This window comes from Cladophialophora immunda, assembly GCF_000835495.1.
Source record: "Cladophialophora immunda strain CBS 83496 unplaced genomic scaffold supercont1.1, whole genome shotgun sequence".
Classification (NCBI taxonomy): Eukaryota; Fungi; Ascomycota; class Eurotiomycetes; order Chaetothyriales; family Herpotrichiellaceae; genus Cladophialophora; species Cladophialophora immunda.
Genome location: NW_015622541.1, coordinates 406799 through 429262, shown reverse-complemented (window position 1 = coordinate 429262; position 22464 = coordinate 406799). Strand labels below are relative to the sequence as shown.

Sequence of the window (22464 nt, the reverse complement as noted above, 5' to 3'; positions counted from 1 at the left end):
TTCTTATAGTTAGACTAAATCTCGAATTTCTTAACGCTCTATAGTTTAGTATCCTATTCCTTTAGGTATCGTATAATAGCGAGTATTTCCTTATCGTAGATCTCGTAGTTATATTTAGTCGAGTAATTCTTCTTTAAGAAGAAGGTATAGGAATATAACGTAGTTGCATAGCGAGCGACGCAGCATAGCGAGCGACGCAGCATAGCGAGCGACGCACTTCATTTTACACCAAAATTAGCGAAATTTAAGATAGAATATTTTAGCTATTAGTGAATATTTTAGCGTTAAATTTTAATATATATTATATTTTAGAGTTATCTCTAATATATTAAGATTCGAAACTCTAAATATTAATAGTAAGTAAGATATTAGATTTTAGCCCCCACTTTTCTACTAAAATACTAGATCTTACTTATTATTAATTGTTCGGAGGACATAGAGTAGATTGGCTCATAGGATCGTACCCTTTTAGGTAATGTACGTGACTGTTAGGAAGCTTAGTTAAGTTAACTATCTGAGAGGAGAGAACGCTCTTATATAGACAAAGGAAACACTACTAGATAGCGCTAGAAACACCTAGTAGGTGGATTTCTAAGCACTATTAGTAATAAATCACACCACTAGTAACGCCACCCTTAACGCCACCTATATCACGTGATCTAGTATAGACTAGTAGCGTTAACTAGTCACGTGATAAGACGCTAGGCCTAATTAGGCCATGCGCCTAAATGGCGATATTCCACATTAATATTCAGAGTTTTAAACTTTCATAGGTTAGAGATAACTCTAAAATAAAGTATATATCAAAATTTAACGCTAAAATATTCACTAATAGCTAAGATATTCTATCTTAAATTTCGCTAATTTTGGTGTAAAATGAAGTGCGTCGCTCGCTATGCTGCGTCGCTCACTATGCAACCACGTTATAACTTCCTTATTATTAACTTAGAAGAGCGTCCCCCTAATACACTATTTTAACGCGTTAACTTCTATAATAGTCTCTCTCTTGTGATTAAATAGGATTAATATTAAGGCCGTTATAAATATCCTTTTTAGTTATATAAAGGCTTAGTCCGCCTTCATTATCTATTAAAACGTCATATCCTTCTATATAAGAGTTATAATAGGAAGTATAATCTTAGAGAAGTCTTATATAAACTTCCTATAGAAGTTTATAAATCTAATAAAGCTTTATACTCCCTTTATCGATTTAAGGGCTTCCTAGTTAAGGATTACCTTTACCTTCTCCGGATCTATTTATACGCCTTTCTCTACTTCGATAATGAACCCTAGGTATTTCGTCGACTTAACCTTAAATTCGTACTTATTAATATCGATCCGTAGTCCTACCTTACGTAGGCGTTTAAGGACCTTCTAAATATAACTCTAGTACTCTTCTAATAATTTATATAAATAGATTAGGATATTATTAATATAGGCTAAGTAGAAGACGTTAAGATAGTCGCATAAGGTCTAATTAATGTATTTCTAGAATGTACTAAGCGCGTTTATTAATCTAAAAGGGATAATAAACTATTTATATAGTCCGTATCTCGTATAGAACGCCATCTTCTATTCGTCTCCTTCTATAATACGAATCTAGTAGAATACCGCGATAATATTAAGCTTTATATACTATTTAGCTTATCTAATATTCCATAGTATTTTATAGATTAATAGTAGAGAGTACCGATTCTTCCTTATAATCTTATTTAATCTATAATAGTCTATATAGAATTATAGTCCTCTCCCTAACTTCTATATAAAGAGGACTAGTACTACCGTTAGTAAGTTACTTATTTAGATAAACCCCTTATTAAGTAGCTCTATAAGTATCTTCTATAGAATAAGTAGTTCTTCTCTTAATATACTATATAGCGGGCCCTAAGGTACCTTAGGAGTTCTCCTATTATCCTATATAAGATCTATCGTATAGTCTATCTCTTTCTCTTAGAGTAGCGATAGTTTATCCGCTATTATTCTATTAAATACGTTAAGGAAGGGATATAGGTATTCTAGTAACTTCGTATAGGGATCTATTATCTTTTTAACTACTAGAGCTTTATTAATATTAGCTAGACTAATAGTGAATACTTATATACTCTTCTACTTATATTATTATTATGTAAGTAGAGAGAAAGCTACTACGCTTATAAGGCTATAGTTAATCTTTAGAGGGGTCGCCTTTAATTCGTTTTATATATATATCTTCTATAGTTCTAGATATAGATAGGACTTCTTTAAGTAAAGCTATATATTATTCTATTTTATCTAAGGAAGTCCTAATATAATATTATATAAGGCTAAGCTTAGGATAATATATAGGAAGATAGTTTCCTTATATCTATTAATATTAATCTCTAATTTAGCTACTTCTAAGATTGATAAGTTTATTAATTTATTAAATTCTATAATAGACTAAGAGAGAATCCGTATATACTAAAGATTCTATCGAGAAGTAAAATAAGCGTTAATAAGGCCGTATAATAAATACCTAGAATTTATAAGTATAGATATAGATGTTACGAACCGACCATATGGGAGGCTAAGGGGAAAGATAAGGAGGAAGGTCGACCGAGGAGAACGTGTCAGACGCCAGTATCTTAGTAAACATATTAGCATAACCCAGCGGGGTAATAGAGTAATATACCTAGATAGGCTTAGAAATATATTAACATATTTAATATATCTAATAGAGTAACATATTAAATATATATCCCGAGTAGTATATAGCCGCACTTAGCTATATAGTTCTCCTCGTAGTTAATAATAGTTATATAGAATCGAGTTCCTTACGATCATCTACTATACGTATAGATCTATATACTATATACTTAGTTTCTAGTCTTAGCTATAGCGTCCCTCCCTACTATATTACTAAGTAAATCACCGCGGGTTTACCTATAGATACCTTACGTATTATATAGTAGCTCATAATACATTAACTATTTACTTAGATAGTAGCGGACTTAATAATAATGTCTAGTAGCTTTAACCCTAAATCGCCCGAGCCTAGACTTACTTAGTAATCTAATACCTCTATTATAAGCGTTACTACTTTAATCATTAATAATATAGAGGCCGGAAAGATAAAGGACGACCTTAAGGTTAAATAGTACTATAGAGATAGAAGTAAACTTAGTATATATCTTATATAGTTAAAGACGATATTTACCTTATAACGTACTAAATACTCTACTTACGTAGAGAAAGTTTTATTTATAGGACTTTAGCTACGTAGGTTAGCGTTTGAGTAGTTTAAACTTATTATAGGGGATTACCTTAGTACTACACTAGCGTAGCGAAGCCTAGAGATAAATAAAATCTTTAGAAACTTCTTAGTCTTTAAAGAGAGAATTAAGTAGATCTTTAGGATATTAGGAGAGGAATAGTTAGTAGTCTAGAGGATCTATTAACTTAAGTAGATAGGATCCGCTATACGGTATTATACTATATTCTAACGCTATACTTTGAAACTAGATTAGGAAGATAAAGCTTTTGCCTTAGCTTATTATTAGGGGCTAAAGGATTTAGTTAAAGATAGAATAGGGATAGATTGTCTTAACGAGTATAAGTCGCTCGTTAAACTCTCTATTGAGACCGATAACTAGTTATATAAACGCTAGATAGAAAGAAAAGGGACTTTTATAGGGAGTATAACTTATAAGAATAAATAATACTATAGAGAACTAATAGACTTAGATATAATCTAACGTAGTAGTTCTACTCACTAGAAAGTATAAGGAGGATAATCTAAGGTTAGGAACGATAGGTCTCATAGATTACTATAGTTAGAGTGAGAGAAACGTAAGAAAAATAATCTATACTATAGATGTAGAAAATCCGGATACCGTACGAAAGATTATAAGAATAGTCTAACGCTATATATAATAGACAACGGTATAGCTAGTTATGAAGAAATAAAGACTAATACTTTATAGGGAGCTCAGAAGGTAGCTAATAGCTAGAGTAATATAGTATAGAAGGACTACCTAGGTACGGAATCTTAAAGAGAGATAGGTAGATCTAAATAAGATATAAAACCTAAGGAGGAAGCTACCTTAGAAGAACGGGAACGATAAGAAGAATTACAGTATTAGCTCTTATTATAGATAGCGTATTATAACGATAGATATATAACTTACTACTCAGAAAAGATTAGGAGTAGATAGTTTCTAAAATAATAAAGAAGAGTAGTAAGATAAGTTAATAAGCTAAAGCGTTAGGAAGTATTTAAGACCGACTACGAGGATACTAATAACAAATAAGGATTCTAGATAATGCGTATATTAGAACTAGAAGAACTTACTATATTTATCGTAATTAAATATAATAATAAGGAAATAATAATAATCATACCTTACTAAAGATTATTAAAATGCTAGTATAAAGATAATTACGGACTAAAAGTAGAGTATCTCTACTCTATATTTAATCTAGAGTAGTTAACTAATAAACTAGTTTTAATTATAATAGAAATCTACTAGGCTATAGAAGTAGGATACACCGTTCTAGGGATGCATTTATATATAGGAAAAGGTGATAAAGCGTTTACGATACTAATTATACCGTTATAAGAATAAAGTCTTAATATAATAATAGTACTAGAAGGCACTAGAATAGTATAACTAGTCTATACCTACGAAAGATACCGGGACTACTAGATAGTCGCGTATATTAGAGAAGCGTAGACTAATATAGGAGAATTATATAACGATATCGACCTACTTATAGATTACTAACTAATATATATACTTTATAATAGTTACGTAAATAATAACGTTATTATCTAAGAACTAAATAAGAACCTTATGTTAGGAAAGGATACTATATACCGATAGTACGTAGTACTAGAAAGTAATAAGTACGATATTAAGATCGCTACTAACTTCTAGAAGATAGACGACTATAAGACTAAGTATCGCCTTAATATACTACACTAATACGTAGTTTATAACCCTTTTAGATTACTATAATCATTACTTAAGAAAATTAATATAAAATAGTACTAGGACCGAGAGTGCGAATATAAAGAAGATATATATATCTATTCCACTAGTAATAGTCAAAATAAGACTTCCGGAGGGGACTATAAAAAGGATTATTACTAAAAGAAATGAACTTAAAGAAGTATAGCGAGAAAAAGAAGTTATTCTTAAGCTAATTCTATCGATATTAGGACCCTTAAGGAATAGAAAGATGATTGACGAACGCGAAGATCTAGACTATTATTATAAAAGACTTTCGTACGAAGACGAAAACTACTAATAGTAATATAGAGATTATTTACATTATTAGAATATTAATCTAAGACGACTCTATATACCGATATCTAGAGGAGTCTATACTAACCTTATAGAAGTAGAGTAAATATACGATAAATAAGAATACTAATAGAGGAGAGAGTTATACTTATATTACTAAGAAAGTATACTAAATATAATATTTACTAATAGTAATAACGGCGAAGGAGATCTATATAGACTATTTATTATTAAAGAGATAGTTAACGATAGAGTAGACGGAGACTTTATAGTAGATAATTTCTACTACCTAAGTAAAGAGAAATGCGATATAAAGATAAAGTACTAATATATCTATAATATTAACCTAGACGTCGAAAATATCCTAGTATACCCCGAGATATTTAAGATATTAGAGGAGTATTTTAATACTAAGTATCGATAGGACGGAGAGCGATATATACACTAACTAAAAAACTTATAAGTAACGACTTAATAAGGTAGAGGAGTTATAATAATAACCTAAGAGTTAGAAAGCCTTAGGAGTTAAGAGAGATAACTATATTAGATAATCACTACGTAGCCCTTATAGTAGAATTAGCGAATATTTAGATTACTATTATAATTAACTTAGGAGCTAACTAGAGCTATATAAGTATAACTATAGCTAGAAAACTATACGAATACAAAGCGAAGAAAAGACTTCTATATCTCTTAAAGATAGTAGATAGATAACTATTAAGATAGGTAACGATAGAAATAAAAAACGTTCTATTAATAATTACGAAATATAAGGAAATAATAAACTTAGATATAATAGATATCCTAAGATATAATATAGTTTTAGGAATAGATTAGCTTTAAAAATATAACCTAACTATTAACTAGTAAACGAGAATAGTAATATTTACGAAATATAGTATTATATAAAGGGAGGACTAATTATCCTTAAAGACTCTAAAAAGAACGATTTTAGTACGACTAATAGAACGTATACTAGCTAGCTCTAGTATTAGGGAGATACTACCGGAATATAAAGACTTTAAAGACCTCGCTAAAGAAAGAGAAGATAACGCGGCCTTACTAGAATATAAACTATAGGATTATAAGATACTCTTAGAAGAAGAAAATAATCTAGAATACTACGCATAACTAATCCTAATATCTAAAAAGGAAGAAGACTTCCTTAAAGAGTATATTAATAAGTACCTTATAAAAGAGTTTATTAGACCTTTAAAGTTAAAAGTGACTTATATAGTACTCCTTATACTAAAAAAGGACGGGGGATTAAGACTATATATTAACTATAGACGCCTTAACGTAATAATAAAGAAAAATCGATATCTAATACTAAGAATTAACGAATTATAGGACTAACTCTTAGGAGCTAAATAGTTCTTAGTAATTAACGTTAGAGACGCCTACTATAGGGTAAGGATAAAGGAAGAAGAAGAGTAAAAGATAGCGTTTAGGACTAGATAGGGCCTATATAAGTATTAGATAATACCCTTTAGACTGACTAACGTACTAACTACCTTCTAAGAACTTATTAACGATACCCTAAGAGAGTACTTAGACGAGTTTATCGTCGCCTACTTAGACAATATCCTTATATTTTCCAAAATATACGATAAGTATATCTAATACGTACGGAAAGTCCTATAAGTACTAAAAGAGAAGGATCTACTAATTAAATTAAGTAAATGCGAATTCTATATATATATAATAGTATTCCTAGACTATATTATATTATTATAAGGACTAGCGCTAAACCCTAATAAAATTCAGACTATTAACGACTAGTCTATACTAATAAGTATAAAAGAAGTATAATAGTTCTTAGGTCTTATTAACTACTATAGGAGGTTTATCTAAGGATTTTCGAGAATCGCGGTACCCCTAATAAATTTAATAAAGAAAGACTATATCTTTAACTAGGATAATAAATATAAATACGCCTTTAAAGGACTAAAGGGATAGATAATCTCTATACCTATCCTTATATTATTTAATCTAGAAAAGGAGTTAATACTTAAAATCGATACGTTAGACGAGATAATAGAGATATATCTTATATAGAAAGATAAGAATAGCTAATTACGACCTATAGCCTACTACTTAAGATAAATAACTTAACTAGAATTAAACTACGATATCTATAATAAAGAATTACTTACTATTATAGAAGTATTACGATAATAGAGAGTATATCTAGAAGAGGTAAAGTACTTAGTATAGATATTTACTAACTATAAGAACCTTACTTATTAGATAACGATAAAGGATCTAAATAGACGATAAGTGAGATAGGTAGAAACCTTAGTAAGGTATAACTTTAGAATCTACTATATTAAAGGAACTAAAAATAGTTAAGTGGACGCGTTAAGTAGAAGACCGGACTATATAAGGATAGTAAGACCTAAATCTAATACGTTACTTAAGACTAACGGATAGATACTATAATATAGAGAATACGACTATAATTTAGTAATTATAGACATTAAACTTACTAAAAGGTAAAAATAAGATATTATAAGAGAAAGATATAATAGTTAACTTATAGGATACTCTAGAATCGTAAAAATAATCGAACTAATTATACGAGACTTTTTATGGAAAGGACTTAGAAAAGATATTAAAGAACATATTAGAAAATGCGATACCTATAAGAAAATAAAGAAAGAATAATATAGATCGTATAGATTACTTATAGTACTATAAATACTAAATAGACTATAGGACTCTATTATAATCAACTTTATTATAAAACTATTAATATCTTAAGAACCCCTTATGAGTAAAGAGTATAATAGTATTATAGTAGTTATTGAAAGACTAACGAAGTATATATATATACTATTATTTACTAAAAAGGCGATAGTAAAAGATCTAGTCTACTTATTCATTAGAATAGTTATATTATAATACGGGATACTAAATGAAATAATCTCAGATAGAGATAAGCTATTTATATTATAATTTTAGTAATCCTTAATAGACCTCTTAGGAATAGATACGAAACTATTAACGGTATACTACTTATAGATAGATAGTTAAATGGAAAGAATAAACTAAATACTAGAATAATATTTATAATACTACGTTAATTACTAGTAAGATAATTAGGTATAACTACTATTAACGGTATAAATAGCATTTAATAATAGCACCGCCGTAATAGGAATATCACTATTTTACGTAACGTATAGATACTATCTAAATATATTTAAAATATTAAAATTTAAGAAACTAATATTAGAAGAAGTAAGGATAGAGGTCGATAAAATAAAAGAACTATATAACATAATATAAAAGGAGTTATAAAAAATATTAGAAAAAATAATAGAAAGAGAAAATAAAAGAAGATCTAAGAGACTAGACCTTAAAGAGGGAGGGATAGTCTATATAAGAAGAAAAAATATTAAAATAAAACGACTAAGCGATAAACTAGATTACACTAAAATCAGACTATATTATATTAAAAAGAAACTAGGATTAGTTATATATAAACTAGATCTCCTAAAGACACTAGAAATACATCTAGTATTCTATAAATCCCTACTAGAACTATATAGGGATCTAAACGCGAAACTAGAACTAGTAGAGATCGATAAGGAAATAGAAGAACTAAAGTATAAGATTAAGAGGTTAGTTAACTTTAGCCCTAGATCGGAAGCTATTAAGTGCATCGATATATACCTAGTTAAGTAGTTAAGATATAACGATTTAGAGAATACTTAGGAATATAGCGATAACTTACTATCTAGAGTAAAGAAAGAATACTATTAAAGAATAGGTACGCGACCTATTATTCCGAAAGAACTAAAACTAGAAAATAAGACTAATACTAAATGTCGGTAAGGAATAATTAATGTAGGACTCTATAGGATATAAGAAATAAAGCTAGAGAAGATATTAGCTTATTAAGGGTTCCTAGTACTGACGTAATATCTAGTATATTAGTTAATAACGGAACCTAATACCTAGGAACTAAGGGAAAACGTACTTAAGATACTTATTATTAAATACTACTAGTACTATATTAGATTATTTAGAATTAAGCCTAGGAACTAGAATAAAGAGTAATAGTACTAAAGAATCATTAACTAGATAACTTAGAGAGCTATCCTATATCCCTAAACTTAAGAAAAGAGAGAGACGGATTAGAAAAAATGACTACGTTAAAAGCTGGATTATCCTAGATAAAGGGATTCATATCTATTATCGCTATATCTATACTATTATTATTATTAAGTAGACCTAGGGCTACTACCTTACGATCCACTATATCCTCCTAATGCTTCGTTAGGATATCTACTCTTTTATTTATATTAGCGATATACTACTAAGTTTCTAATAATTACTTAGCTAAGGCTAATATTAAATTTTAGACCTCCTAACCTTACCGAATTAACTCCTACTTCTTATTTTTAAGTCGATTAAACTCGGCCTTAGAAAAGTAACTATAATAAGTTATATTCTTTTTAATATAGGGACCGTACTTCGAATAACTACGATAAGTAATATAGATAGAGTACGGTTTAGTATACTCTAAGTAGAGATTAGGAGCGCGGGAGCTAAGCTTTATAATAGCGTTACTTAAGTTACGATATCGTTAGGATTAAGAGGGTTTCGGAACCTTAGGTATAATTAGTCATAAGGAGGAAGTAAAAGGTAGAAGGAGAGGGATACGCTCACCTTAAGTACGTTAAGGGTAATGTATACGTTAAAGGAGAGGGAGGTATTATGAACCGACTATATAGGAGGCTAAGGGGAAAGATAAGGAGGAAGGTCGACTAAGGAGAACGTATTAGACGCTAGTGTCTTAGTAAATATATTAGTATAACCTAATGGGGTAATAGAGTAATATACCTAGATAGGCTTAGAAACATATTGATATGTTTAATATGTCTAATAGAGTAATATATTAAATATATATCCCGAGTAGTATATAGCTATACTTAGCTATATAGTTCTCCTTATAGTTAATAATAGTTATATAGAATCGAGTTCCTCACGATCATCTACTATACGTATAGGTCTATATACTATATACTTAGTTTCTAGTCTCAGCTATAGCGTCCCTCCCTACTATATCACTAAGTAAACCACCGTGGGTTTGCCTGTGGACACCTCACGTGTCATATAGCAGCTCGTAATAATAGAATACTCTTTATTCACTATTAAAGGTACTAAGAAAGGTAACTAATCTATCGAGCCTCGAAATCCTTACTAGACTTCCTAAATCTTCGTACGCTCCTAATAGTGACTTTTATTAGGAGCTACTCGTTTTTTAGATCTTCTTCACCCTCTTCTTCTATAGTTATAGTCGTAGCTACTATACGTCCTACTTAAGGATGCATTACTAGAAGTAGGGAGTATTAGCGTATAAAGTATTCTCCTAATCTATATTGAAGATAGCGTCCTACTTCCTTTCGCTTATCTAATATTTCCTTAGATACTTATTAAGCGCGCTACGTACGTACGACGGCTATAGTAGTAGCGTCCAATAGCTCCTACTCTATTATGTCTTCCGCTAGAGTAACCTCAATTAGCGTTGACGAGCCCTTTATTATACGGGGCTTATCCTATCCCTTCTTACGTTAAAGGTTCTTTAGGTTAGTACTAACGGTATAAAGTAACGTATAGTACTCCTTATAGGAACTAGAGATAGGAGTTACTATAATCGTATTCTATAGCTCGTACGATAGATAGTTAGCTAGGAAGGTCTTCTTAATCTAGTTATCCTAGCTAAGACCGCCAGTGTCTAGTATTATACGGTTAAATTCGGCGAGGAACGTACTAAATGTCTTTATCCCTTACCGTATAAAGCTAAGTTTCCGAGATACTTACTTAGTGACTTTGTAGTCTTTATACGCCGCCTATAGTTACGTAAAAAGACCTTAAACTATTATCTAGTCTATTAAAGTGACTACGTCTACTTAGGCGCTAACTTATATAAGGGCTTCTCCTTATAGTCTACTATATATATACTAAAATTATATAATCTTAGTATCCTTATCCTTATTAATACTAAGCTTCACCTTTATCTACGTAAGCTATAGTCGAAATTCTATCCGCTTTCCGCTAAACTTAGGGAGTTTAGGGAGTTTCTAATATTTCTAATCTAATAATTCGCGTACGGTCATTAGTTCCCGTACGTTACTATTCTCCTATAATATTAACTTAGGAGTAGAGGTACTCCTACTATTCTACTAGTTCTAGAGTAGCTACTCTAGATCTTCTATTCGCTAATTCTATATCTAAATTATCTAATATAACTACGCTACTTACTCCGGGGGTAGAGTTAGACCTAATATAGATAATAAATCTATTTCTATTATTAATGCGTATAGAGGAGGTATAAGAAATAAGAGATTTATCCTAATATAAGGGTTTAGAAAGAGTTCTATAACTAGTTAGCTAACCTAGTAATAAGGAGGATAAATCTAAGGAGAGAGAAGGAAGGAATAACTATCCTTCCTTTCTCCTTATATCCTCTAACGTACCGTAAGGAGGTAACTATTATCCTCACCTCCTTACTCCTTTCCTTACGTACTTATTCTAGCTCCTTACCTTCCCTTACGTACTTATTCTAACTCCTTACCTTCCCTTACGTACGATGTCTTAGCTATTAGGACTTTATATCTCTTATACTATATACGTCTTAACTAATCAGGAGGTAGTATTTCGCCTATATATTATATAGGTAAATCTTGACTAATTAGGAGGTAGTATTTCCTAGCGTTGGTCTTAGCGCTAGTTCGCCAGAACTGAGCCTTCTCCTGGGTTCAACCCATCACACGGTACTCTAAGAAGTTATCGCTATCTTAGCCACTAGCTAGAGACTGTAGCGACTCTAACTCGCTTGAATACCCATCATTATTTAATGATTATATGGATCGTAGTCGCTTAATACCGTTATTACTGTGAGGGTTTAGAAAGAGTTCTGTAACTAGCTAGCTAACCTAGTAATAAGGAGGACAAATCTGAGGAGAGAGAAGGAAGGAACGGCTATCCTTCCCTTCTCCTTATATCCTCTAACGCGCCGTAAGGAGGTAACTAGTGTCCTTACCTCCTTGCTTCTTCCTTACGTATTTGTTCCAGCTCCTTACCTTCCCTTACGTACGGTGTCTCAGCTATCAGGATTTTGTATCCCTTACACTGCGTACATCTTGACCAATCAGGAGGCAGCATTTCGCCTGTACATTGTACAGGCGAACACACCCAATCAGAAGGTATGGTTTCCTAGCGTTGGTCTTGGCGCTAGTTCGCCAGAACCGAGCCTTCTCCTGGGTTTAACCCATCACATCTAACGCTTTTCGATCATTAAGTAGTTCGATACTATCGTAGCGTACTAATAATAGGCGAATTAGTGCTCGAATATAGTCTCTTATGCCTTATTAACCTAATCGGCGCCGGGGAATTTAATCGTCTTATATCTAGTAGTATAGCGAGGAATACACTAATAGAAAAAAGAGGAAAGTTCTAGGTCGTAGATCTATAATTTATATAACGCTATTATCTTAACTACTAAATATAGTGCCTTATCGAACGTTAATCGCCACTTAAGATAGGACTACGGAATCTTAGTAAATACGCGTAATTAGATAACTAGGATAACGACGAGACTAGCGTTACTAGTTAAGATCTAGCTACTCCGTAACTAGTTACGACGCTAGTTACGTAATAGACGCCGTTAATCTTTAAGCTATTAGTAACTAGGTATAATATCGATTAGTTTAGGAACTTACTTATCTAGTGGATTATATAGTAATAGATCCCTTATTCCGCTATAGAACGCGTAGAGTTTCGAGCGTTATTAATATATCTTCAACTAGTACTTAAAAGGTACCTAATTAAGTTATATATAACTGTGGAATATCGCCGTTTAGACGTATAGCCTAACTAGGCCGAGCGTCTTATCACGTGATATAAGTGGCGTTACTAGTGGTGTGATTTATTACTAATAGCGCTTAGAAATCCACCTACTAGGTGTTTCTAGTGCTATCTAGTAGTGTTTCCTTTATCTATATAAGAGCGTTCTCTCCTCTCAGATAGTTAACTTAACTAAGCTTCCTAACAGTCACGTACATTACCTAATGGTACGATCCTATGAGCCAATCTACCTATTATACTCTATGTCCTCCGAACAATAAAGATCTTAGGTTATTCTAGGAGATAATACTAAGGCTTAAAGGTACTAGTACTAACGGCTCTTACGAAGTAATCTAGGAGACCTTACTAGTACTAGATATACTTAGTTATTACGTTAAGAACTTCATAACTATTAATTAATAGTGCTAGTCTAGTCTAACATAACGAACGTAAGGAGGGACATAATAGTATTTAACTAGTATTAACTATGAGGGTTTAGAAAGAGTTCTATAACTAGCTAGCTAACCTAGTAATAAGGAGGATAAATCTGAGGAGAGAGAAGGAAGGAATGGCTGTCCTTCCTTTCTCCTTATATCCTTTAATACGCCGTAAGGAGGTAAGTAGTATCCTTACCTCCTTACTCCTTCCTTACGTACTTATTCCAGCCCCTTACCTTCCCCTACGTATTTATTCTAACTCCTTACCTTCCCTTACGTACGGTGTCTTAGCTGTTAGGGTTCTGCATCCCTTACACCGTATACGCCTAGGCTAATCAGGAGGTAGCATTTCGCCTGTAAATTATATAGGCAAATCTTAACTAATCAGGAGGCAGCATTTCCTGGCGTTAGTCTTGGCGCTGGTTCGCCAGAACCGAGCCTTCTCCTGGGTTCAACCCATCACATTAACCCTCTAATCGTCTATTATGAAACGCCTAGGAAGTCCTATAAATCTATAATAATCTAATAGATAGGAACTATAAGATCTATATAGTAGGCGCTCTTCTTAATCCTTATCTTTTTCTTTTGTATTTTAAGCTATCCTAGACTAACGAGACTATAAATTAGATCAAACCTATAATTATAAAGAATTATCGAATCTAGAAGATTATCTATAGGTAAAATACGCCTAAGAACGTTCTATCTACTTAATAATAGTCTCTTAGTACATTTATTACGTAAATATAAGCCTTCGAGGCCTCTATGATCGAGGATGACTTCTATAGATATATTAATACTTAACTAACGCCTTTTATAGATTAGCGCGATAAAAACCTATTCTAATGGTAGTCTATCTACGACTTCCCTAGCCTTCGTTAGTAGGCTTTTAATACTCTATTAATATCTATAATGTCTATAGAACTTAAGAGGATCTTTAGTTAGTTAAAGAGAACGATAATAGCCGATCGTAATCGCCTTTTAGTAAGGTCTTTTAAGGCAGTACAGTACCTGAAATACTAGATTAGCTAAGGTCTATATTAGGTCGTAGATTCAAACTAGTTCCACTAATTATATCGCTTCGTTTGCGGATGACTAAGGGACTGCAGTTAGGACTGGTGACTGCAGTCCTTGTGGCTGGCAGGACTGCAGTCCTGGCATCGCTGCTTTACTCTTCTTCAGAAACCAGCGTCACTCCCGGGTATCACCCTGGACCCCCTAGCCTCGATCGGAGGTAATTCTGAAGATGAACAGAATCGGACAAGGTGCGTTAGTTGTGGAACTAGACTTTTGCAATCCAGATTTCAACAAAATGTCCTCTCCTAATGTACAATCATGACACAAGTTACCAACACCTCTATACTATACACCCATCCCGGTCTCAAGCTGCCTGTTGTTGAAATGGCTCTCGGCAAAGTGCCTCGTACTTGGCTGCTACCGCCGCAGTATCCCTCCAGGCAGCAGCGACCTTCTTGTTTCTCTCCTTGCACGCTTGTGGCCCGGCCGTCACGACTCTCATCTGTCCCTGAGTTCGTGCCCCTTTGACCAAGGCTGAAGTGCGAGGTTGCCTCTTTTCTGCATACGCCTCAAAGATTGCTGGCAGGTTCTCATTCAGTTCGTCGAGGACTCGTTGGTTGTCATCTTCGTCGGGAACCAACTCTGGCAATGCATGGCTGAGGTGATAGCAGTCTTCCCTGTCTAGATGTTAGCTATGGTTTCTGACCATGTGCCCAGTCTTCAAAAGCAAAAACTCCCTTACAATGCCTGGTTAGCCCCCTGTCCAAGGTGGGGGCTTGTCGGGTGCGCGGCGTCTCCTACACACACGCTGCGCTTCGTATGCCATTGATCGGGCCTCATCTCGTCTCGATCAAACAGCCCAAATTTGATCATTCGAGCGGCTGACTGGATCAGTGCCGCCGGAGACTGGTCGTGCCAAAGCTCGAGGTGAGCCAGCAATTTCTGCTTCCGCTCGTCCATCTCGTCTGCCGTGATCAGACCCCACGAGGCCTCGGAGCCGGTCTCTTCAGGTAGTGTCAATGCCCAGGATGTGACGTCGGGGGAGACTGGGTATGTGATCATGTGGACTCCTTCACCGTAGAAGTTCTGCATGTATGCTTTGCCTTTCATCGCCTGTGGTGTCGAAGAGAGCCCAGCGGTCTGTAAAGCGATCAGTCGGTGCAACATCCCAACCCCGGGCCGGAATGGCTCACCTGTGTAAGTCCGCTGAACAAGGGCAGTCCTTCACCAGTGCCCTTGTTCTTCAGTAGGATTCTCCTGGAGGCCGCCTTGATGCCATCGCAGCCGATGAGGAAGGTGCCTGTCACGCTTCGGCCACCCTTGAAATGTGCCGTGACGGCGTCCTCGTTCTCCTCAATGTCCTCCAATTCCCAGCCTTCGCGCAAGTCGATGCCCATGTCAATCAGCATGTCCTTCAGTTTCAGGTTCAACCCTGTGCGCTTGACTCCCATTGCATGCTGCCCGTATTTCTCCTTGAACGACTTGGGCTCTTCGGAGAAGCCGAGAACTTCACCATCGGATGAGCAGTCGAGAAATCCTTGCAGCGGTAGCGCTTCCTTCTCGATCTCTGCGGTGATGTCGACCAAGTTCAACACTTTCAATCTAGGTCCCAGTCAGTTCTGTACAAGAAGCATAAGGGCTTCCAGCTCCTCTGCCTTGGAGGACTAACCCGTTCGGCATCAACATCAGCGACGCCCCAACATCGCCCAACTGCTTCACTTTCTCAAATACAATCGGAGTGTATCCTTTTCTTTTCAGGAGGACTGCGAGGACCGGGCCAGCCACGCCACAGCCAATGATGAGAACGGTAACAGGCGCCATGTGTTGTTTCTTATTCTTTGATTCGATTCCTTGTAGTTTTTGATTTTGGTGGATTGTGTCTTTGCTTGCTGATAGAATCCATCCACATCAGCGGTGGCTATCACTCCATGCTTTATATCTTCCATTCGGCACACGCGTATCAATTGAAACACTCTGCTCCGGGCCAACCATCTCGTGGTCGCGAGACATGTCGAACTCCTCTTGGCACCAAAACGCCCACTATGTCATCGACCGCTAAAATTAAGCCCAAGGTTGTGCTTGCCAGAAGGATTACCCGGGCCCTTTGGCACTGGATCGTGACAGGATCTTTCGGCGCGAAAGCCCACTGGCCTTAGAGCTTAGTCACAGCAGGAAGGAAAACTCTAAGCGAACGACTCAGGCGCAGCCTTAGGGATCGCGCCCTCGCGCTTTGCGTGAAGCCGAGGCTTTCCTGCTCCAGGCCGAAGAACTGCTTATTTGGGGGCTGGCCACCGCCAACGTTTTCCCTTGCCCACTGAGGCTGCTGTGATATGTTACAATTGCAGTTGAAGTTACATGGCCGATGAGTGAGAGTGACTCATTGGGAGCCACTTGAGGACCAGAACATCCAGAAACTCTACAGGGACATATTTGGTCTCGCGCTCTCGGGCCTAGCCTTTGTGCCGAAGCACGCACACACAGCTGCCATCGCTACATGAGACCAAAGGACTCGGATCAAGTTCCATCATGTCCACCGCCAACAGCTGCGGGATCACGTTGCCCAATGGCTGCACCATAGTGCACGGGCAGGGAGCGAACATCAAACACCCCTTTAGCGATATCCCGGTGGAGATGCACGAGCTGGATGCAGGCGGCGCAAGGGCCTTTGCGGGCCAGTTTGGCTTCATCGAGTTCTCGACCGACTTCAGGCTGCCGCGACACGTGCACATCGCGCCCCCGTCTCTTCCTTCCTCTCCTTCTCCGCCGCAGAAGTTTGTCGCTGAGCGCATCGTCGTCCTGAACGGCGTCGCCCTCGTCGAGCTCAACGGCGACATCTACGTGATCCCGCCCCAGAGCCTCGTCACCATCGCCCCGGGCGTGCCACATACCTGGACGGCTTGTCCGGCCGGGGTGTCAGTTCCTGTCCCGCAGGGGACGACGGAAGTTGTGTCCCAGGGGACATTCCTCATGCTCTACGAATACGAGGAGCCCACCGCGTTCTTCCCCACCAGACAGACCCGCACGCTGAGTTCTGTGGACGAGTATGAACGATGCGACGATCTGGAGACGATCCGGATTCCGAGGTTGAGCGCGGATGAGGTCAGGCAGCGGTGTTGGTTCGTGTGGGATGCGACAGTGAGGAAACCCGGTTGAGACGGGTCGGTGTGTGCGCGGGTATTTTTCCTCTCTCAATAAAAGCATTTAATAACTGCGTCGTGCAGGGTGCTAGGCGGGCCGTGCCTGATACATACGAAGAAGATTCTCTACCAGATTGCAGAGTATCTTCGCTTGCAATAAGGATACGTCGCTTAGACACGGCGGTCCCTCAACCTTCCACCTCATGTTTCACACTGTCTCTGGAACATCGGTCACATTAGCATGACGATGCTCTCTGTTCTCTCTCAGATTATATCTTTCTGGCTATACAAGTGTTGCAGCGCCCGGTCCGGTGGTCCAAAGCTGCCCAGTCCAGCCAGCTCAAGCTTACATTCTCATTATGCCGTTTCCAGCGCTGTTTGTGATGGCCTCGACGATCCTCACTTCCGCTCAACTCATCTCCGATGCGAAGCCTGGGCGGCTGAAGAAAAGGCGATCGAGGCACGTCTCTCTTTCTCCGTCCAGGTCCATCGTCAAGAGATGCTTAGTGGCCCATTCCCACGAGGCCGTGCCTGGCGCAGTCGTGTCTCTGATTACCAGACAGCCCCAGGCGAGGACGTCCCCGTCGCACGCGTCCAGGTCGGGTTTCCGGGCCAACAGCGCAATTTGCATCTTGACGCTGTGTTCGGACGAGAAGTTGCTCCAGCGCCGCACCGTCCTTTCCAACCAGTTCACGTACGCCTGGATGGCCACCGCGAGCACCCGCTCGGTGGTGCTCAGCCCGGCCATCGCCAGGATATCGTGGCCGAGTTCCGTGATCGAGTCGTGGGGGCCGGGAGTCGAGCTGTTGTTCGCAAGCCACTCGCAAAAGATCTGGAGGAAGTTGATGCACTGCAGGCTGAGACAACCCCCAGAAGCGAGGCGCGCCAATCCCGGAGGCAACTTTGAGATTTTTGCCCGCAACGCCCGAGGGAATGGCTTGGAGGGATATTCCACCGCAGAGTCGGCGGGGAGCTTGAGGCCTTGTGCTTCGTCCTGGTTGCGCAGGGCTTGCTGGCGGTGCAGCACGGCGGCAGATTCAAACATCCTGCCCAGCACGCGGCGAGGTGCCATGTTAGTGAGCCGTAGAAAATCAGGCCCGCCTAGAGCGATGCTCGTGATATCTTACCCGACCGCCGAGATTTTCAGGAAGCCTCTCCACCCCAGCCGATCGAGCCCTCCACGCAGCGCGACGATGCGGCGGACGCCTTGAACATGTGCATTGAAAGCGGCGTGATCGTTCAACATACGCTGTGCCCATCATATTAGCCATGCCATAAATGAGCCTTCAGGCTGACCCGGGTCAGAAGAGGGCGCGGGGACCCGTACATAGACAACAGCCATCGGGAAGATGGTGGCGAGGACAATGTCCCCGGTGCTCGTCGCCGGATCTTGTAGCGCTTCCCGCAACTGAGCGACAGCATTGTTCAGGTGGTAGAGAGCCGCTCTCGAAAGGCGCGCGGTGCTCTCCAGGTGTAGCCTCTGCATGGTCAAGTTCAGGGCGATCATCGAACTGCAATACATGCCCGTTTGGAGCACATTGATCCTCATGCACTCGTGCTGGGTTCGGTTGTAGTTGCCCAAGCTCAGGGCCAGCGGGCACAAGACCTGGAAGTCTGTCCCATGAGCGTAGAATCAAAGGGGGCTGTCGCGGAGGAACTCACGGTAGTCAAAACCCAACATGGCGTCGCAGGTGTTTTCCACGGGGAGAGTCCAGAAAGGGTCATCCCGCAAGCCGCCGATGTGACGCACCAGAAGGGGCGTGGGGGAATGGGGTGCCTCGACGTAGCTTAACAGCCGAGCGTTGCGCTGGCGAGCTGCGTCTCGTATTGCCTCGCGCCGTTTCTCATGTTTGATATGAGCGTGGTGAGCGTTGATGGCGGCCAATTCGCTGCCGCGTTCGAAGTTTCTTATGTTTCGGTTGATGAATGTGACAGGCATAGCGGCTCTTTAGCAAACACCGAGACATTTTAGAAGATCAGGAAGTATCTGTTGGTAGACTGTGATGAAAGAGTAACGCTCCGTTCTCTCTGTGTTGCAACCCCCAACATCTGCCACGCCGCTTTAGGACAGTGGAAAATCAAAATCCCGCTCACCGCTCCCTTTGGGCCACTGGGCTCACCCCGCCCGTGCCGCTTTTATAGTCGACTCGCCCACAACTCACCCTCCCTCTCTCTCCCCCTTACCTGCCACTCACCGTCGATAAACTAGGTCCTATCTTTGAGTCCTCCTGAATCGAATCCTGGTGATTTGGTGTCTTCTCGCGCTGGCGAGCGTCGAGGAAGCCTCTTATTCCCTACATGCACAGAGCTACAAGGCTCCTAAGTCCCGGCGAGGCTGAAGCACCGCCAGCGCTCAAGTCCAAGTTCACTACTACAGTATCTCCACGATTGCAGTACTCAGTCCCAATGTGAGGTCCATCCGAAGAATCAACCGAATATCAAGAGCAGCAGTACAAATCCCGTCAGCCATTTTTTTGCTCCGCATTCACGAACTTTGCCTTGAATCGCGGCCACCACCATCGCCACCGCTTGTCCTCAATACCAGTTACAAGAGTAATATCATCGTCCAGAGGACCAGAAATTTGGTTCGGCAGAAAAGGACCATTGAGTTCCTGTACTGCAGCAACGAGCCCCGCGGCCTTTTTCTCACCCTGTTCTATCCAATCATTGTATGTCATGTGAAGCAGCTGGCTCCGATCCAGCTGAGCGTGCTCGTCAATCCATGTTCGCGCCGCAACCTCGGCGTACGGATCATCAACAACCACAAGATATGATTGCGGGTACAAGCCGCCGTGCATGGATCGTAGCCGTTTCACAAGGCCTTGCTCGCCGTCCGGCGTAGTCATCATTTGTCCCGTCTTCATATTTCATGTCATTTCCGTTCCCTCGGGTGTTCTGATGTCGCATAGTCGCGTGCACGACGACAAAATGACCAGGGGATTCTCTTTTTTGAGTTCCAGGCCAACGTCAATCATGGCACGATCTACGCAGCTCTGGAAAATGACCTCGCGATCGTTGAGAGGAGTGCCGTCCATTGGGTTTCTCGCCGTTCCATTCTGTACGTTGTAGCCTAGTCCAAGCCCTGTCAAGACGACTTCAAGTATGAAACAATATTCTTTTGCAATGTAGAACGACAAAAGTTGAGTTCTGAACACGTCGCAGATATTTTCGTAGCTCATGATCGCCATGTAAGGATATTGCTGTAGCGTATCGTAAAGCGAGTGTCCGCGTGGTTTTTTAAGCTTGGATTTCTCAGTCGCTGACTTCAGTTTCTCGTACGTTGAAAAATGGGAATTGTATCTCTTGAGAATCAAGCGTGGACTCGAGACGTCAGTTTGGCCATAAAAGTGAGCTAATGAGTCGGCAAAGTCCTTGCCTCTAAGGTCGAATTGAACAGAACCGTCTACATCGCCGCGGACAGCTTCACCGACCTCATGTCGCCAGATTAGATCAAGATCACGAAGAAATGGCACCTTCTGGGTTGTATTTAAATATGAATTCGCATAAGTACCCTTCCCCTTATCGAAATTCCTTATGACTAGTGTTGTCCGCCTAATTCCACTCAGTTTGTAGAAGGTCCACCTAAGTGTCTTCGAAGATACATGCCTTGGAGTCTTATCGTGAGCGAAGAAAATATTCTCGCTGACTGATGTGGATTCTGGACGTATGCTCAGATTTCCAACGAGCTCATGGAAGTGAAACCCTTCCCGTATGCCATTCTCCACGGCCAATAGCGAGTTCTCGGGGATTCCTCTAGCGCGATCGTGGAGTCCTCGATGGCAAAAGACGTAGCCGAATTCGTTTCGCTTAGGCTGTGATATCAGTTGATGGCGAGATCTCTCCCCATGAGGACCGATATGTCGACGGATTCCATGCCAGTCAGAGTATGTATGCGTTCGAAGCAATATCCACAAGTCGCCTTGGCAATATTTTTTCTTCTGTTCGTTCCAGATAAAGCCATCAGGTAGAGCATACTCTTTTCTCTCGTTCTTGAAAAGCTTTTTAACAGCGGTTGGAATGGAATCTTCGGAAGCCATGGTGATATGGCAGAGGAACCGTTCACAACGGTTGTTGGTACGAACAATCCGTGCAGAGTAAGGCTGCTGGCTGGCAGCTTGTGAAAACATTCGATAGATCAGATGGCAAAGCTATGGATGAATCCATCAAGTTTGGAAATGTCAAAGAGGCCAGTCAGGCTGAGAGACCGTCAGGCACGAATGGATGCCAAGGGCGTCAGCCACACGAAGCATTAGCGTCAGCCACAGCGGAAAGCCATCTCTTCACTGGTCGCAGGCTGACATGAAATGTATAAAGTCGTTGCCGGGAAATCCACCTGCGGTTTAGACGGTCCTACCGTTTCGGGCATGGTCGCCGGCTGGGCGCGTCGCCGCTTTTGGCGTCTATAAGAACCCTCGTCCCCTTCCCAAGTCTTTGGCCATCCACCTGTTTTTCTTCTCACCTCCATCGCCCTGATGCATCCGTCGTGCGTCACGCACTACTGCCTGTATCCTTCTCTACCGTATTAGGGCCCCCTCGATTCTCTACTAGCTGCTTTAAAATCGCAGTCTGCAGTTGTGAGGTGCGAACTGCAAAGCTGCGAATCAACTACAGCAATCCAGGATGGTTCGATGATTGCAACGTGTCACCAACGTGTCACCAGTACTTGTACTGGCAGAAACTGGGAACCCAGGGGGTCAAGTTGTGGGAGCCTTCAAAGACTCATGGCTGTGCTCACGCCACTCAGGGCGTGCCTTA

At 39.4% G+C, this 22464-nt stretch overlaps 5 protein-coding genes across 5 annotated transcripts; 1 reads left to right on the top strand and 4 right to left on the bottom strand.

Moving 5' to 3' along the window:
- Nucleotides 1–14822: 14822 nt before the first annotated feature.
- PV07_00129 (uncharacterized protein) lies at nucleotides 14823–16550 on the bottom strand. The gene is made up of 4 exons (XM_016386550.1): nucleotides 16242–16550; nucleotides 15766–16174; nucleotides 15315–15712; nucleotides 14823–15249 (listed from the first exon to the last, which is right to left on the bottom strand). The coding sequence occupies exons 1-4, from the start codon at nucleotides 16391–16393 to the stop codon at nucleotides 14937–14939; spliced, it is 1272 nt and encodes a 423-aa protein (XP_016253478.1). The 5' UTR covers nucleotides 16394–16550; the 3' UTR covers nucleotides 14823–14936.
- Nucleotides 16551–16900: 350 nt separating this feature from the next.
- Nucleotides 16901–17797, top strand: PV07_00128 (uncharacterized protein). Its single transcript, XM_016386549.1, has one exon. It carries the CDS (start codon nucleotides 17099–17101, stop codon nucleotides 17723–17725), a length of 627 nt encoding a protein of 208 aa, XP_016253477.1. The 5' UTR covers nucleotides 16901–17098; the 3' UTR covers nucleotides 17726–17797.
- Nucleotides 17798–18018: 221 nt separating this feature from the next.
- On the bottom strand, nucleotides 18019–19648 carry PV07_00127 (uncharacterized protein; the record flags this gene model as incomplete). The annotated part of the gene is made up of 4 exons (XM_016386548.1): nucleotides 18019–18755; nucleotides 18837–18958; nucleotides 19037–19323; nucleotides 19372–19648. The coding sequence occupies 4 exons, from the start codon at nucleotides 19646–19648 to the stop codon at nucleotides 18119–18121; spliced, it is 1323 nt and encodes a 440-aa protein (XP_016253476.1). The 3' UTR covers nucleotides 18019–18118.
- Nucleotides 19649–20171: 523 nt separating this feature from the next.
- PV07_00126 (uncharacterized protein) lies at nucleotides 20172–20555 on the bottom strand (the record flags this gene model as incomplete). Its single annotated transcript, XM_016386547.1, has 1 exon — nucleotides 20172–20555. The coding sequence occupies one exon, from the start codon at nucleotides 20553–20555 to the stop codon at nucleotides 20172–20174; it is 384 nt and encodes a 127-aa protein (XP_016253475.1).
- Nucleotides 20556–20576: 21 nt separating this feature from the next.
- Nucleotides 20577–21746, bottom strand: PV07_00125 (uncharacterized protein; the record flags this gene model as incomplete). Its single annotated transcript, XM_016386546.1, has 1 exon — nucleotides 20577–21746. The coding sequence occupies one exon, from the start codon at nucleotides 21744–21746 to the stop codon at nucleotides 20577–20579; it is 1170 nt and encodes a 389-aa protein (XP_016253474.1).
- Between the last annotated feature and the right edge of the window lie 718 nt (nucleotides 21747–22464).